Below are 19,307 nucleotides of genomic sequence, written 5' to 3'. Positions count from 1 at the left end.
GGAACATAAAGATACTTGTGAGATGACTGCAGATTTATTTCTCCTTGTAGTTGTGTTAATGTTTGCTTCACATATTTTGAGATTATGTTAACTGAATATGTTAACTAAATTTAGAATTATTATATCTTCCTGAAAAATTGAAACTGTTTTCATTATGAAGGCTGTCTCTTTAAGAGTTGCTTAAAGAGGAGAAGGCCTGCAACAGTTTGTAATCTGGACTAGGGCTGTGAGGGCTGCCCTGCCCAGATGGCACTGTCAAGCCAGATGGTCCCATGCACCAGAGAGGACTCCAATGTTCAAGGACCTTTGATGTGTGGGGCTTAGAACAGGAGGCCCTGCTTGCCCACATCTAACTGTGATAAAGATTCTCTGTCTCTCAAGAACAAAAAGAGCCATAAAAGACGAAAAGAAACATAGAACAGGCAGAACATATAGAAAACGAATAAAAGAATGGCAGACTTAAATTCATATATATCAGCAATTCCACTGAGTGTAAATTAAATTCTTCAGTTAAAAAACAAAGACTGACCTGAAAAACTAAGGTCCAACAATATGCTGTTTAGACGAGACATATATAATACACGTAAGTACAAAAAATTCAAAATTAATAGAAAGGAAAAAGGCATATTTGCAAATATTCATTAAAAGGAAGCTACATCAAAATCAGACAAAGTAGGTTTTAATATCTTAATTAATATTGGACAGAAGTATCCTTTTTTGTATTTTTTAAAAATAATTTCAACTTTTATTTTAGATTCAGTGGGTACATGTGCAGATTTGTTACATGGGTTTAATGCCTAACACTGAGGTTTGGAGTGTGAGTGAGCCTGTCACCCAGGTAATGAGCATAGTACCCAATAGGTAGTTTTTCAGCCCCTGCCCCCACCCTTTCTCACCCCTCTTGTAGTCCCCAGTGTCTGTGGTCCCCATCTTTATGTCCATGCATATCCAATGTTTAGGGCCCACTTACAAGTACATGCGGTATTTGGTTTTCTGTTCCTGCATTCGTTTTGGATAATGGCCTCCAGTTGTATCCATATTGCTGCAAAGGACATGATTTTATTCCTTTTTATGGCTGTGTAGTATTTCATGGTGTTTAGGTACCACATTTTCCTTATGCAATCCACCATTGATGGGCACCTAAGTTGATTCCATGTCTCTACTATTATGAATAATGCTATGATGAACATATGAATACGGCTGTCCTTTTGGTAGAACAATTTACTTTCCTTTGGGTATATACCCGGTAATGGGATTGTTGGGTCAAATGGTAGTTCCAAGTTCTTTGAGAAATTTCCAAACTACGTTCCACAGTGGTTGAACTAACTTAAAGTCCCACCAGCAATGTATAAGTGTTCTCTTTTTTCTGTAGCCTCACAAGCATCTGTTGCTTTTTGACTTTTTAGTAATAGCCATTCTGACTGGTGTGAGATGGTATTTAATTGTGGTTTTGATGTACATTTCTCTGATGATCAGTGATGTTGAGCATTTTTAAATATGTTTTCTGGTGACTTGTAAATCTTTGGAGAAGTGTCTGTTCGTGTGCTTTGCCCACTTTTTATATGGTTGGTTGTTTTTTGCTTGTTGCATTAAGTTCCTTATAGATTCTGGATATTAGACCTTTGTCAGATGCATAGTTTGCAAATATTTTCTACCATTCTGTAGGCTGCCTCTTTATTGATAGTTTCTTCTGTTGTGCAGAAGCACTTTAGTGCAGTTAGGTTCCACCTGTCAAATTTTTTGTTGAAATTGCTTTTGAGGGCATAGTCATTAATTCTTTCCCCAAACCAAAGTCTAGAATGGTATTCCCTGGGTTTTCTTATAGTATTCTTATAATTTGACATCTTATATTTAAATATTTAATCCCTTTTGAGTTCATTTTTATGGTGAAAGTTAGGGGTCTAGTCTCATTCTTCTGCATATGGCTAGCCAGTTATCCCAGCACCATTCACTGAATATGAAGTCTTTTCCCATTGCTTGTTTTTGACAACTTTCTCAAAGATCAGATAGTTACTGGTGTGTGGCTTTATTTCTGATTCTCTATTCTGTTCTGTTGGTCTATGTGTCTGTTTTTGAACTAGTATCATGCTCTTTTGGCTACTGTACCTTATAATATAGTTTGAAGTCAGGTAGTGTGATGCCTCTGGCTTTGTTCCTTTTGCTTTGCATTTGTCTATTCAGGCCCTTTTTTTGGTTCCATATGAATTTTAGAATACATTTTTCTAATACTGTGAAAAATGACATTGGTAATTTCATAAGGATAACATTGAATCTGTAGATTTCTTTGGGCAGTATAACTGTTTTAATGATATTGATTCTTCCCATCCATGAGCATGGCATGTTTTTCCACTTGTTTGTGTCATCTACGATTTCTTTCAGCATTGTTTGTAGTTCTCCTTGTAGTGATCTTTTATCTCCTTGGTTAGATGTATTCCTAGATGTTTTTAATTTATTTATTTAGGTGCCTATTGTAAATGGGATTGCACTCTTGATTTGGCTGTCAGTCAGCTTGAACATTATTGGTGTATAGAAATGCTACTGATTTTTGTACATTGATTTTGTATACTGACACTTTCCTGAAGCCGTTTATCAGTTCTAGGTACCTTTTTGTAGCGTCTTTAGGGTGTTCTAGGTATAGAATCATATCATCAGTGAACATAGCTAACTTGACTTGTTCTTTTCCTATTTGGGTACCTTTTCTTTCTTTCTCTTGACTGATTGCTCTTGCCAAGACTTTCAGTACTATTTTCAACAGGAGTGGTGAAAGTGGCCATCCTTGTCTTGTTCCTGTTCTTAGGGGAATGTTTCCAGCATTTGCCCATTCGGTATGATGTTGGCTGTGCAATTTCACTTTTAAATGTAAAGAATTCTTCAGCTTTTAAATGGGGATACTAAAAATCCACTTGTAAGTTGTTTAATCAGAATTTATAACTTTTTCCTATGAAATCAATGTTATAAATATGGTTAAGTTCACATTTTAGTCTCTCTAGAAAATTTAGCAAACACAACTATTACTTTTACACTATGCATTATGTAGAATTAAGTGCTTTATATTGAGAACTGTAAACATCTGCATCAGCATGACAGAGATACTAGGTTTAAGAACTGAAACCACCTGTGTTTACATGATTTATTTTTTTTAACAGGAAAACTTTGCATAGGAATAAGACTGTACCTCAATAAATAATTTCATTGCTTTGGGAAATTCCTACACATTAATTTATCTCAATCCTCTCCACTTCTCAAAGAATTCACTTACCAAGCAACAATTTACTTATCAACACTTGCTTCAAGACCCGTGCATTGTTATATATGTTAATCCTAATCTCTTATGTCATAAACTTTTTCAAATCTCAGTTTGTTCTCTACCTTTGAACCCAGACCTCCAAATCCTATAAATATCTTCCCCTAATTTCCCCCTTCAGATGCACTGAGAAGACTGTCAAGGCAATACTCTCTGTTACTGCGGTGAGTTACAAAAAACTTAGTTTTTCTTCATTAGCAGCTTTTTTGGAGGCATTTTCAGGTAGTTCAATAACATACTCATACACTTAATCTTCCTAACAGTCTTAAGAGTGAGTTCTATTCTTACGTTCTTTATACAGATAAGAAAACTGGGGCACACTTAGCAGTTAAGTGACTTACTCAATGATACAAAACAATTTAGCTCACGAGTCAAAACTATACTACGACTATTACTGAGTCCCTGTTCCCTTTGGCTGCTGCTTTGAAGACGCCCCTAAGAATCCTATATCCTGAACCCTTCAGTTCTGATCTTGACTATTTTAACTATTGTAATTAATACTTTTATTGTTTATCTTTCTCACTGGACTGTAGGCTCTGTGAAGACAGTGGCATATTGTTTGTCTCCACACTGTCAATACCTAGCGTAATCTCTGACAAATGGTAGGCATTCAATAAATGTTTATAAAATGAAAGTATATAAAACCCCATTTTACAAATGAGGCTCCGCGATGTTAAGAACTATCATGATTTAGTTCACTCAGAATTTAATTGTCAGAATTTGTGCTCATGCCCACGCACCACATTCTTTGGCTAAACTGTAAACTAGTTCTCAAAGTGCAGTTTTTAGGAGATGGGAGTCTACAACCATTGCAAAGGGATTCATGTGTACAAAGCTGCAGTCTGAAATACTCTGTTTCTTTGCTTTCTGTAGAAATGTTATCTCAGTGTGATGAATGCAGGTTATATCATGTTGATTTGATGCTTGCATCACACATTTAACTGATTAATAAAAATGGAAACCATTAATGGATACACGTAATTTCTGACAACTGTTTAAAACATAGGGAAATTACTATCAAGTTGCCTTGCTAATGAAACTGTTGCAATTAACTTTTTTTTTTTTTTTTTTTTTTTTTTTTTGAGACAGAATTTCGCTCTTGTTGCCCAGGCTGGAGTGCAATGACGCGATCTCGGCTCACTGCAACCTTCGCCTCCTCAGTTCAAGTGATTCTCCTGCCTCAGACTCCCGAGTACCTGGGATTACAGGCACATGCCAGCACGCCTGTATTTTTGTATTTTTAATAGAGATGGGGTTTCACCATGTTGGCTAGGCTGGTCTGGAACTCCTGACCTCAGGTGATCTGCCTGCCTCGGCCTCCCAAAGTGCTGGGATTACAGGCGTGAGCCACCACGCCCGGCCTGCTGTAATTTACTTCTCTATACTAAAAGGTGTTTTACACATATAAAGTATTTTTCTTTATTATAATGAGAAATAAATGTTATAAAAATATTTGGGTACCAGGAAATTATTTTAAATTTTTACATAAAAAGTAAAATTATAAAAGAAAAAAGTTGGCTGAAAAGGTTTTCTGTTCCTGAAATAGTTACCCTTATAGTCAACAATATGAGGAAATCACAGCATGCTGAAACAAGAAGGCTACATTTAGAAGAATGCAATCGACAAATTGAAACTGAGGGGGATTCTTAGGCAGTCAGTATGAATATGACAAATGAACTCATAGTCTGGTTCTTTTCTTTCTTCCTGTTTTCTATCATTGCCATTGGCTGCTAAAACCATTTAGAGGAAGGTTAATGGGAAAACTTTATATTGAATAAATAAAACAACTGAAGCTGCTGATCAATCTTAGTATCACTAAATATGGAACAGCTAAACAAGACGTGTCTCCTGATGTGATGCAATAGAAAGTACATAACACTAACGATGAAGTATTTTTGCCAAAAGACAAAAATAAACACATAATAATAACTTAACTCTCATAAATTTCTAGATCCAACAGCTTTTAGGAAATACTTGGGGTGCCGGGCGCGGTGGCTCACACCTGTAATCCCAGCACTTTGTGAGGCAGAGGTGGGTGGATCACGAGGTCAGGAGATCGAGACCACGGTGAAACCCTGTCTCTACTAAAAAAAAAAAAAAAATACAAAAAAATTAGCCGGGCGTGGTGGAGGGCGCCTGTAGTCCCAGCTACTCGGAGAGGCTGAGGCAGGAGAATGGCGTGAACCCGGGAGGCGGAGCTTGCAGTGAGCCGAGATTGCGCCACTGCACTCTAGCCTGGGCGACAGAGCAAGACTTCGTCTCAAAAAAAAAAAAAGGAAATACTTGGGATGGGTGTATTAAATGGCTCTCTGAGGGTATAATCAGGTAAATCTAGAAATTTATCCTAGAGAATCTATCTGTATTTTATAGGATAAATTACCTGGTTTCTTAAATAAATAAAAATGATATGAAATTTTAAAGCTGGAGGGGAAACCATTATATATTTAAAACAACCTAAGAGACGCATCAAGCAAATGCAAATGTGTTAAATTTGTTTATATAAAGACTTTTTCAGCCAATTGCAGATACGTGAATGGGGACAATCATAGATGTTATTATGAAAAAAACAAAACAAAACAAACCCCGATAACTGTTAGAAATAACAAACTCCTGGAATTTGCTTTAAAATTCTCCAGCTAGGGTATGTGTGTGTGGGGTGTGCATGTTCACGTTTCTGTGTGTATAGATGAAACAAAATTGGTAAAATGTTGATAATTATTGCACTTTGTGATGAGTACATGGGGATTGCTTATACGCTACTCTCTTCTAGATATGTTTGAAATTTTGCAGGAAAAAAAAGCTTAAAAATGGCTTATTTTCTAAGCATTGTACTATCTGCACAAAGAACCTGATTATCCATATATATATATATATAGGCTGTAAACTATATTACAATACAAATAAATATAATTATTATTCTTAATCGCGGATAGATACCAACATTTAAAAAAGCAGTTACTTTTTTTGCTTTGGAAAATTTTATAAAATCTCTCTAGTTGAGGATCAAGGAAGCTTTATCCCAGTTGTTCATCTCTTTGGTATGCATTAGAATCCTCAAGTTTTCTGCTAATGAAAGGAACTTGTTTCACAATGGGCAGAGTGTTGGCCTCATTCCATTGACTCTTGGTTTACTCAGATTGGCTTTTTACAGAGCATAAGGTAATTACATTAAGTGCCAACCCATCACTTTATTTTAGTAAGATAAATTGCCTCAAGAATCCCTAAAGAGAATATCTTACTTATAAGACACAAGTTTCTTTAAGGGAATATCCCACGTACTTAGATTAAAACCCAGTGTAAAATGTGCTTTAAATGAGGCACTTTTAAATTTCTGACCTGGTTCCTGGGTATTTCTTCCCTTTAAGTGCAGATTTTTTCCCTCCTGGTAAAACAGAAAAACCCTTCTAAAATGTGGAAGACATTGCAAATGATCTTCTGCACCAGCTACCTTTACCTCTTATCTATGTTTAATTCAATACATCAAAATGTTATTTGTAGCAAATCTAAGGGGTCTTAAATATTGAACAGGAATTAAGACGTAGATTACAATGTTCTACTGATGTACTAACTCAGGAATGTAGGTCAACTGTTTTATATTATTATGACAGGTTCTTATTTTATTAATGTATGCTTTGACAATGGAAAAATGGATTATAACCTGTTGTTAGCCATTATTTTATTATTTAAAATATATAGCAGTCATTTAAAAATTTTTGTATAACAGGACATACATGTTTAGAAAAGCAATCTCAGCAACAGGTCTCATAGAGAAATACATCTAATAATTTGCTTCAATGGAAATCATTGCTGCTTCTTCAGAGCAATAACAGCATAACATCTGGGAGATTTCACGGGATCAAACAACTTCACAAGAGCAGACCACGCAATATCTTCCTGCAAATTGATAAGTGATTTAGATATACAACCATTTGTTGAAGGAAAAAATGAGAGATGAGCTGGATTATATATTGTAATATAAAAAATACATAAAAACAAAGCTGTTTCACAGAAAATTCTTATTCTTTGTTAAACAAAATTAACATTCACAATTACACCTTCAAGAAAATTTATGCTGAGGAAATAAGGATGTACATAGAGAGCGAATTACAAGTTTATTCTTTGCTACGGTTGTGAAAAACTGGAAGTGGCCAATCACAAATGAATATTAGTTAAATAAATTATTTTATGACAAAATGTTCACTTTCTATAGTACATTTAATATTGCCGGAAATTCTGAATAAAATAAAACAAATTAGATGTAAAACTGCATTCATAATTTTATTCTAATTTTAGTTAAAGTATAAATAATGTGCACATATACATATAACCATATATATTTAAGAGATTCCTTAAATATACTAAAAATCTAATAGTTGAAGCTATTAAAGGTAGGATTATGACTACTCTTAATTTTCTTTATTATATATCCTGTATTTTAAATTTTCTAACATAAATGTGCATTATAAGATATTAATTGAAATATTAAAAATAACATTTCTATAATTTCTATCATTTCATTACAACCTATTAATCTTTGTGCACACTGTTTTGCTTACCTCTTGTACATAGGTCAATGGAGATTGTTTTGAAAAGGGATGTGAGAATCTAGTAAAATAGGTATGAATTTTATGACCAACTTAGGAACCAAAGCTTTCCAGTGATTTGAAGTTAGCTGGCAGCTTAGGAAAGTACATCATTATTTACATATTTAAAAATTGCCTTTCTCCATAGAAATCCAAATTAGAATATCCATTTGTATCAATTAGCATTTGTTCCAATTAGCAAAATAAGAAAATAAAGCTCCCTATATGACAAAATAAAATTGTTAAAGAGTTTATAGCAGAAACATTCGGTGAGTCCATGAATGCGTTTAATTGAAACAGTTCACCAAACTTTATTTTGACCATAGCTCATAATAGAATCTGCAAAAAAATATTTTCCTTAAAGACAACCCAAAAGACAGTATTTTTGTCATTTAACATAGATAAGTAAGATTGTGAAAAAACAGAAGGAATCTTCCTTGATCAGAAAGAAGTTTCTATTCTGCAGAATCCATATGGCCAACACTCCAAAAGTGAATTAAAAGACAAATTCTTACAAAATGAAATGTATATACAATATCTTTTATGTCTGGCCTTTATATATTTCATATATAGTGGTTTATGTTCGCTGCCTATGTATAGTAATTACCATACAATTAAAAGAATGTAAACTTTATTATAGCAGCTTTGCTGAAAACATATGTTGTACATATGTTTATATGTTTAAAAAGGGATGGAATGAACATTTAAACTATGAAAATATAATGAGAAAAATTTTCTTACTAGTTTTATGTGAAAGACTCTTATCCTAGATATAAGTGGCTCTATATTACGTATTTAATAAAGTATTTGTTGTGTATTTTAAAATAACATAATTTACCTGCTCTTTCAGGTAACAAAGTCGATCCAGAAGAATCAAAGTCTCTATACAGGGAGCCAGAACAACTTTCAACTAAAATAAAAAAATTAGATAGGTAGGTTGGTGGTACTCAAAAAAAAAAAAAAAAGACTAGCTTATTTCCTTAAACTTATGTTTAAGTAAATGTATCTACAGAAGTTTATATAGGCTGAATCTCCAATATCCATGTACATCTTCAGAAAATGAATATTTCAGAGATCAAAAGGTTTTCTTTAATAGGAAAAGAATGTCCTTTAAGTGACTGTGAGGTAGACTCCAACAAGCAATCATATGTGATAGAAAGCTTTTAAAGGGGTACTAAGAATGAAATTCATTAAAAGGAATGCTTCTGAAATAACTGCATTGGGACCAATATGTGTTCAAAGGACTCTGAAACTCTTTGTGCATTTATAATACTTTTTAAAGAGAAATCTACCATGTGTTCTCTTTATTACATTACTGACACCTAATATAGTCCTGAAATAGGAAATGATCCAAAACAGTTTTTCTACAGTAAGAGAAAAATAACATAGATTGCTTAGCCCATAATAAAATTTAATAGGACCCTATTCAAGTCTAGCAACATATTCAATTTAATATGCTTAACTCTGAGATTTACCATATTAAAAGCTTCCAGCTCATTCATTCGAGGCTTATACTTCTCATAGTAGTTCATTATACTTTTTTCTGGCAGCTTCAAGATAAAAAACAACAATAAATTTAACAATAGTTTAAAAATATTTTTCCTTGTCAAACATATCCTGAAGTAAAATAAACATGACATCAATTTAATACAACCTTAGGTGTCTGAAGAACTCGCTCTAAGGATATTCATGAAGCAAGTCAAGATAAGTCTAAATTACTTAAAATTTTTACACTGATATAGGTTATGCAGCACATCATAAATAAAACCACCAGTAACATCTCATTAATATTGTTTAATTTCAACAACTAATAAGGAAATATTTACTTTCATGTGTTATTATGCTTTGGGCACACATGAGGAGCTCAAACATTTTTTGACTAAAATTTTACAACACTGTATCTAGAACAAGACATCTTTGAGCAAAATTCAAAGGCAAGAGGAACACAATGGCATATGTTCATACTTAAGGTAGTTTCTTCTAACATGCTCTTCACAAATCCATCAGAAAGAATTACTTTTATTTCTTTTTCTTTTTTTTCTAAAACAAATACCTACAGTATGTTGAACTCTTGTATTTAGCAGCCACTCTCTAGTTCAATTGTGCTTTTGCTCCTGCTAGATGAGCTTTGTTACTGAGTCAATTGTATTTATTTCTTAACTTGCTATGCCAGTTACATTATTGTCATAATATACAGGTTGAGTATCCCTAATCCAAAATCTGAAATGCTCCAAAATCTGAAACTTTTTGAGTGCCAACATGACATTCAAAGGAAATTCTCATTAGAGCATTTCAGATTTTGGATTTTTCAGATTAGGGATGCTCAAATGGTAAGTATATAAGGTAAATATTTCAAAAAAAATCTGAAATCTGAAACACTTCTGGTCCTAAGCATTTTAAATAAGGAATACTCAACCTATCATATAAATATTACATAACAAATGAAATATGAAAGCAACAGGAAAAAATGATTCTATAATTTTTTTAAAAAAGCAGCCCTCCCCTGGACAGAAAGGCCTGATAAAGCAGAGTCACCAAAAGAAATTGCTGTCAATTAAATGTGGTCAGAACAAATGAAAGGCTGGATAAAATGAGTAAAAATTTGAAAAGACTTGTACTCAGATTTATCTGCAAATGTTTAAATTTATTATTTTTTCAAAGTCTATTTTATTTTATTTTTACTATTGCATTAAATTTCTTTTGAATTTAAAAAACTATAAAGGGTAGTGGAAAGTAAGGCTCTGTCTCATTCAATTTCTTGTGAAGCCTTCCAGAAAAACTCTCCCACTTCGTACAGAACCCATGCAGATTACACACTCCCCATCCTTTTTAAAAGTTTGCCATTTTTTGAATCAAACGAGTCCCTGCTGGAGAAAACTTTTGTAGAAGAATATATCAGACTAAATCCAGGCCTGAACTTCAAGGCAGCAAAAACTCTCATCTCACAAAATTGTGTGTGTTGAATTACAGCCTTTAGTTCTCTCCTTTACCATCTGAAGATCAGCAGTTGTAAGATAACTCAGAACTCATAATCTTTCCTATCTTGCTCCCTGAAAACGTATTTCTTCAATATGATTTCTTGGGTGGTCCATTTTCTTTTTTTCTTTTGTGCCAAATTGGGAAGCACCATGCTGGTCACCAGTTGTGTTTGTTTCAAACTAGAGATTGTTGATTTTGTTCCTCAGGATACGACACTTTAGAGAACTATGTTCTGTTGATTTTGTCTGAGATCTGTAACTGTGGGCATTTCCTCTTGGCATCTTTCTGCATCCCTCTTTTACCTTCATTATACTTTGTAATATACATAGTTTAAGATTTCAAATTCCTTCTGATATTGTCAAAGAGAGTTTTGTTTCTCTTTCTCATTCTGTTTGTTGCTTTTGAGTGTATTCTGGAAAGAAAAGGTGAGAACACCTTTTTACTGTAAAATTTTTAAAAAAGCTTGTTGTTTTAAGAGATCCAAAACTGGATATTATATACTATGCATTGTAACTATGTTTGATGCAAAAAAGCCAAGGGAGAACTCCAAACAGTGAAACCATATGCAGACCTGTGTGTAAAAAAAACCAAACCAAATCAAACTAAAAATGGCCTTGTTCTCACAAGTGCATAAGAAGTATACAGCTGGCCTTCTCTAACTGCAGGTTCTGTACCCACAGACTTAATTATCTGCAGATCAGAAATACCTGGAAAAAAAATAACAACGCAAAGTGACATTAGCAAGATGACTGACTACAGACGCCTGATGCCAGTCCCCCCATACAAGAAAGAGACAAGGCAATGAATATACAGATGAGATTTGATTGGAGTGTTGAACGGAGAGCACTGGAGTGCAGCAGGGAAGTGCAGATGCACCTGTGGTGATTAGAAGTCCAGGTGGGCAGCTTGGAGACACCTAGCCTCTGTAACTCCATCTTCTCTGATTGGATGAGATCTGCCCCAAAGCAGCAGAAACTTCCTGTTACAGGGAAAAAGTAAGCAGAAGAACGCTACCAGCCCCCATCACTACCACAAACACTTACCATCCTTTCTACAAGAGAATCTCATAGTCCTCATAAGTGGTGAGCCCAGTTTGGAGAGCTTCCAGGAACCCTCACAGCTGCATTGTCCCAGATTAGGAGAACAATGCGTGCACTCCCCACTCCCACCTAGCCTTGTATGCCAAGCTTCTATAGCACAGAGCCATCTTAAGACCAGAGTAACATCAGGAGTGCACCCTGCTCTGAAAGTCAGTAATACTACCTCTACACCACTGGGGCTCTATCTTCATTCCACCAAGCCCATATGGGTGGCTGACTGCCACAACCTAAGCTGCATGGGGCCTGGGTCCAGGATTGGCTGTCACTCTGGTCCTACACAGCAGAGAAACCAACTCACTTCCAGACACAAAAACAGTCTGGCAGTCCTGTCTAGTGTAAACCTACCCTTGAACTGGCAAAATTGCTGCATGCCCTCTCCTGAGGGTGAGAGGCCATGAAGCCTCCAAACAACTGACATGCTCTGAGGCCAGGTGAAGTACACACCCACAACCAACGATGTACAAACAGCCCTGTGGTGCCGCACCCCCTGGGCTACCCAAAGGCCTAATGCACTCAATCAGGGTTTGAGAAAAACAGCCCTACAGGCTGCCCGTGGAGGGCAATCACCCAGGCTGACTGAGCAGCTGTGGGCCTATGACACAGGCCTGAGAAATAGCTCTGGGGACCAGCCCCAGTATACAAGCCTCCAAGCCAGCCAAGTAGCTGTGTGCCTACATCCCAGGCTTGAGAAGTAGCCCTCCCCTGGAGAGGCCTGGCCGACATGCCCTAGGTCAGCTGAAGAGCCTTGCGCTCCTGTCCCAGGCCTTGAGAAACATCCCTGTGGGCAGCTCTTGGCAGCCACACCCCAGGCTGGCTGAGCAACTGTGTATATGTGCTCCCAGCCAGAGTAACTCCTCATAACCCCAATGCCAGCTCCAAGCTGGCTGAGCCATCATATGCAGGCATGCACCCCCAACCTGAGAAACAGTGCAGTGAGGCCACCCCTAGCAAAGCTGCCCCACCACTGTCCACAAACTCTCTCAGCCTAGGCCACCGAGACACTCAGGAATGCCACTAGCATGGACTGCATCTGAAGAATCTATGTGGGTACTATACTACTGCATCCACCTAGGACCACAGCCAATGTACCCCACCCAACTAATATCCCAAAACCCATTCATATGAGTAAGCCTTTACTTATGAAACCTACTCCATAAAACTGGATGATGTGACTTTTCCACTGAGTGCATAGAAACCAATGTAGGGACACATCAAACATGAAAAAGCAAGGAAACATGACACCTCCGAAGGAACACAGTAATCCTCTAGTAGTGGAACCAAACTATAAGGAAAGACACAAAATGCCAGAGAAAATAATTCAAAAATAATAATCTTAAGAAAACTCAGTACAGATAAGTCAATGAAATCCAGAATGAGAAATTAAAGAGATAGACATAAAAAAGAACCTAATTGAAATCCTACAGCTGAAGAATTCAAGGAATGAAATAAAGAATACAATTGAGAGCTTCAATAACAGAATAGACCAAGCAGAAGAATTTTTTTCGAGATGGAGTCTCACTCTATCGCCCAGGCTGGAGTGCAGTGGTGTGATCTCGGCTCACTGCAAGCTCCGCCTCCCAGGTTCACGCCATTCTCCTGCCTCAGCCTCCCGAGTAGCTGGGACTACACGCGCCCGCCACCACGCCCGGCTAATTTTTTGTATTTTTAGTAGACATAGGGTTTCACCATGTTAGCCAGGATGGGCTCGATCTCCTGACCTCGTGATCTGCCCGCCTCGGCCTCAGAAAGTGCTGGGATTACAGGTGTGAGCCACCGTGCCCGGCCCAAGAATTTTTTTTCAAAATGAAAAAAACAAAAAAATGTTATTGATGAGTGCACACACAAATGAACCTAGACAACCACTAACAGTTTCTCACACTTTCATGTACTCACAAAATTATTTCATCTTTGTAGACATAAGTGAACAATTGGCTCTGCTACTTCTTAAACATGTGAAAAACTTCTTAAGTTTAAATATACAGTCTTAATTACGCCAATGTCCCAATGTCCTAAGACAGAGTGTAGGTAATGGAATCTCAACTGTGTTTCAAGGAATCAAAAACAAAAAGCAAAACTCAATGCAATCTATAAGATTAATATACTTATAGGAAAAATTCATATTAAGTAAATTCTATCCCTTTCTCCCTCTTATCTATTCTCTCTCTCAGTTATTGACAATTTTTTACAGTGTAAGAGGGCAGCAAAATTTCTCATCAACTTTTTCAAAAATAAACTATTAAAAAGATACCCAAGAGACTTACGAATATAACACCATTGAAATTATTTACTGAGAACTAATGCTAGATTTGCTATTATTATGAAATCTACTGAGAAAATACTTTGCATTTCTATAGTATTTTTAAATAAGTTCTCCAAACTGCTTCAGAATCTATAGTGGTTTTCACAAGTAACATTTTATTGGAGTTACCATCATATGACATAGTTAGTATGGAAATGATTACATCTAATAGATGAAAAAGATTTAGACATAAAGAACAACATACCCTAATGTTACTGCTAAGAGTTAGGATTAGAACTCTTACCCTATTCTTAATCCTGTTTAGTACCCTAAGTCCCTATATACTCTGTTTCACAGAATGCTACTAGTCACTGTGCTCATGTGTTCAAACAAGTTTGGGCAATGCTGTGTTAAACAAAGCCAACCATATTCCCAGAGGCCTTACCATGTATAATAAATATCCAGGAAAGGTATAGAAAATAGGGCAGGCGCCATAAACTGAAAGCCCTGTAGGCACCAGGCAGGTAACAAAAATGAGGAGGCAGGGCTAGAGAATGTGGCCCCATCTAGTGGGGCCCTGACCACACAGGAATGCAGTCTAATCTAGCCAAGTCTTTTCAGAGAAGCTACAAATCTGAGCTTTAATTTCAAATTCCCAGGTTTATGCATGTTGCATCAATTTAAGAAAACACTGTAGTATGAAAAAAATATTTAGGCCAGATCAGGCTGGTCTTATTTAGGAAATGTGAAATACCATGAGTCACAATTTTATTTTCCCATAGGACCTTCATTCAAGGGATCTATTAGTTTCTTAGACCTCTGCAGAATAGTGTTGAAAATGTTTGCTTTGAAAGCAAGCATCTTGTCCTCCTAGATCATTATGATGGGAGCACCTCTAAACCCCAAGCATGAATTATTCAGGGTTTACTCAAATTGAAATAGAAATTAATACCCAGCTTTAACTGTTCATGTAGAAATGTTTCTCTTCTGACAAACCTAGCCCTCGCAAATCTATATTTCTCAACAATTATACTGGTAACTGAAGGTATCTTTACAATAAGCCTCACAATTGAATTGTGAAAAATAACACCATAATTGATTAGATATGAAAAAGACCCTTCAACTTTCTGAAACAATTTTAAACATATAAGTGGTCTGAAGGCATTTACAAGTTTAGAATTTGGGTTGAAACTAGTGACAGTTTCAAACACCGTAATACTTGCAATGTAACTTTTCTAAGGCAGAAAGGCTTTTTTTTTTTTTTTCCCTATTCTTTCCTCTTTTCCCTTTAATTTCTGCCCTGTAAAAATTAGTTGAGAGAGCCTGCTGGTTGTTTACTGTAGTGCCTAGTATTGTGGCACAAACATAGTAGAAACAGCATAAAAGTGTTTAATCACATGGCAAATGATTTTCTCCTCCTGGTTTCTACTTGGTCCATACTCACTTCTTTTGACTGGTAAAATAGCTACTACCTTGATCCAGGGATCAAGTACTGAATGCATCATATTTCCAGAGCCATGAGAAAACAAATATACCTGTTATAGTCAAATGAGACTAACTCCTATTTTATTTCCATGGATGAAATAAAAACCTGGGTTCATTGGGAACCCTTGGAGGAACCTAAGAAATGTAACATTTGGAGTTATAATATAGAAATAAGAAATAATCATGAATTTCTTTCAAATAAAGTCTCAAATCAGATTTGATTTTTAAGTCCTATTTCTTTCTTCTCAGCAGCCTTGGTGGCCAAGATAGAAGTTCATTTCCTACATTGTCAGTGATTATTCTCTTTGATGGACACAAGATTTGTGGAGTCTAAAGAGAACACACAGTTCTAAAGTGTTCATGTTGGGGAGGGAACTCTGCAATGATCAGAAGGATTGAGTCAGTTTTAGCATAAAAAATGAGAACTATATTAACAATGAGGCTGACTACACAGAGTTTTGAGCTAGAGACTCACTCTACCCAATACCATTGACATGTTGAAATGCTAGATGAAACTGACATAGAAAAATAATCCTGGAGTTTAAAATATGTCTGACATGGTAGTATCTGGTCACTGTCTTCTACAGTGACGGGCATAAAACCTCAAAGAGCACCACTTTAATCCATGACATAAAGATTAACCTCAATAATGTAGATATCGTCTTCTGCTTGCACTTGTCTTTCACCTGCACTCTGCAAAGCTCCAATTAGAAGGTGATATGGTTTGACTGTGTCCCCACCCAAATCTCATCTTGAATTGCAGTCCCCATAATCCCCACGTGTCCTGGGAGGGACCTGGTGGGAGGTAATTGAATCATGGGGGCAGTTTCCCCCATGCTATTTTCATGATAGTAAGTTCTCATGAGATCTGATGGTTTTATAAGGGGCTCCCCTCTTTGCTCAGCTCTCATTCTTCTCCTTCCTATTGGGGTGTGAAGAAGGATGTGTTTGCTTCCCCTTCTGCAGTGGATCTTAAGTTTCCTGAAGACTCCCCAGCCCTGAGGAATTATGAGTCAATTAAACCTCTTTCCTTTATAAATTACCCAGTCTCGGGCAGTTCTTTATAGCAGTGTGAGAACAGACTAATACAGAAGGTCTCGCAACAGAACCATAGGCAGTTGCAGCATCTTGCAGATGATGTAGAAATACTTTATGTTAATGTTGACATCCAAAAAAGTGAGAAACACCAGGCAGAAATACAGATTTCCATAGACATCCCCTTAGTGATAGTGGCGATCTGTGAATTTTGTGCTGGGGACATGAGTTTGATTGTTATGTCAAAGGCAATTTGAAGATTGTGTCATGGTGCCATTCCCATGTGTTGTGTAAGAGTACAATGGGGTTGGTGGGTTTTGTCCTTGTTTGTAATGTTGTAATGTTGTAATCCGGGTTTCTGTTGTTGTAATCTGGGTTTCTGCTGGCTGAGTTGGAGAAGGTGAAGTAACTACTGGTTCATGGCTCTGCATGGGTGATGGCATTGGAGGAGCGGAGGTTAGAGACTCCAGATGACATGGGAATACTCATGTTCCTGGCTGGTTTAATCTCCAATGACAGGGTGATTTTCATGTCACTGAACCACCTCCTGTGCACAACATAGCAACAATACAAGCCACTGTCAGTTTTGGTTGCATTTTCTATAGTTAAGAAGGCATTCTCTTTCAAAAGGTACGTAATTCCCGTTAACACATTTGCTTCTAAAAGGTGACATGGGATCTACTAATCCAGACAATTTCATCTGAGGATCCAAATATAGGGCACATCCTTCAGTCCCAGCACATAGATGACACCTCAACATCACAGATGCAAGGCAGCATGACAGGCTAACCTACTGCTCTACTCACTTGTACCTAAAAAAACTACAGTATCTGCCACAAGTAGGATGAGGCTTAAGATGATCCCTTGAGGATGCATTATGGGGTGAGTTATTTAGGAGGTAGTTTTCCAGCTTCTTCTTTAGAGTGCCTCCTCATGCCTCCTTGTCCTTAGCTGACCCTTCCTCCAAAGGTCTTTGTAAATAAAGACAACTTTCTCCCAGAATTCCATTCTTTATCCTCTTGTTACATCTTTTCATAAGAATACTTAGAAGTATATTTGAAAATCAAATTTTTCCAGTTGGCCAATCTTTTTGGTAGATTTGGTCAACTTACAAATTTAAACAGATTATAGGGAGATTATTAGTGGACTGGAACAGTACTTGTTTTCTGCTGGGTTATTTTAAAAAATTTAGCAAAGATCTTAATTTTAGTTCACACACTAGGCTAGAAAAATCACACAGACTTTGAGAATGCTGGTGTAGGAAAGGACTTTGAGAAGAAGAAATTTCTGAACCAGAAGACAGGTCTTCCAAAATAATACAGACAGACAAAAACAAATTTATAAAAACGAAAAAAAAAATCCTATAGGCTTTCTGGGACACTCTTAAGACCACCAAGCAAATATTTGCATTATGGGTATTCCAGAAGGAAAAGAGAAGGAAAAAGGTATAGAAAACATACTTAATTAAATAATAGTTGAAAACTTCCCAAGTCTTGGAAGATAAATGAACATCCATGTCCAGGAAGCTCAAAGACCCCAAAGAGATTAAACCCAAACAGGTCCTCACCAAGGCATATTAAAGTCAAACTACCACAAGTCAAGAACAAATAAAGAATTCTAAAATCACCAAGAGAAAAGCATCAAGTCACATATAAGGGAATCTCAATTATATGAATAGTGGATTTTTTCAGCAGAAAGCTTATAGGCCAGGAAAGAATGGCATGATACATTCAAAACATTGAAAGATAAAAAAACTGCCAGCCAAGATCATGATACCTAGAAAAGCCATCTTTCAGAAATGAAGATGAAATAAAATATTTCACAGATCACAGATAAGTAAAAACTAAGAGAATTCATCGCCCTTAGACTGGCCTTTAAAAGTACTGAAATGAGTCTTACATCTGAAAGTGAAAAAATAACAATCACCATTATCAAAGCATGAAAACTATAAAACTCACTGGTAAGGGTGATACACAAAAGAGAAAGGAAAGGAATCAAACTTTATCACTGCAGAAAACCACCCAATCACAAAAATAAATAAGAGGTAAGCAAGACAAAAAAAAAGATATAAAAAAACCCAGAAAACAATTTTAAAAATGCAAGAAGTAAGTATTCACCTGTCAGTAATAACCCTGAATGTAAATGGACTACATTCTCCACTTTAAACATATAAACTGGCAGAATGGATTTTTTTTTTTTTTAAGACCCAACTATATGCTGCCTGTAGGAAACTTACCTCACCTGTAAATGCACTCACAGGCTTAAAGTGATGGGATTACAAAAAGATATTCTGGCCAGATGTGGTAGCCCACGCCTATTATCTCAGCACTTTGGGAGCCAAGATCATGCCATGGCTCTCCAGACTTTGAGACTCCATCTCAAAAAAAAAAAAAAAAAAAAGGTATTCTATGCTAACGGAAAAACTGAGCAGAAGTAGATTGGGCAAAATAGAATTCAAGCCAATAGCTATAAAGAGAGAAACTATATAATAATAAAGGGAATACTTTAGCAAGAGAATATAACAATTTTAAATACAGATGCACCTTATACTGGTGTACCTGGATATATAATGCAAATATTAT

The 19,307-nt window shown here is 36.3% G+C and overlaps 1 protein-coding gene across 8 annotated transcripts in view; it reads right to left on the bottom strand.

Moving 5' to 3' along the window:
- Positions 1-6,963: 6,963 nt before the first annotated feature.
- Positions 6,964-19,307, bottom strand: part of METTL25 (methyltransferase like 25) — a 122,780-nt gene continuing 110,436 nt past the window's right edge. For 4 of the 8 annotated variants that reach the window (XM_055236253.2, XM_055236257.2, XM_055236256.2 and 1 more), the window contains 3 exons: positions 9,363-9,437; positions 8,726-8,797; positions 6,964-7,198 (listed from right to left, as the gene is read on the bottom strand). In XM_055236253.2, coding sequence (XP_055092228.1) covers positions 7,106-7,198; positions 8,726-8,797; positions 9,363-9,437 — 240 coding nt within the window. In that variant the 3' untranslated portion in view covers positions 6,964-7,105. Of the gene's footprint in view, positions 7,199-8,725; positions 8,798-9,362; positions 9,438-10,530; positions 17,273-19,307 lie in introns of those variants that run through there. The other 4 variants (XM_063615126.1, XM_063615129.1, XM_055236255.2 and 1 more) reach the window with 3 other exon arrangements.

Source organism: Symphalangus syndactylus, chromosome 13 (genome assembly GCF_028878055.3).
Source record: "Symphalangus syndactylus isolate Jambi chromosome 13, NHGRI_mSymSyn1-v2.1_pri, whole genome shotgun sequence".
Lineage (NCBI taxonomy): Eukaryota > Metazoa > Chordata > Mammalia > Primates > Hylobatidae > Symphalangus > Symphalangus syndactylus.
The sequence above is the reverse complement of the archived record's forward strand: the minus strand, read 5'-3'. Positions and strand labels throughout refer to the sequence as shown.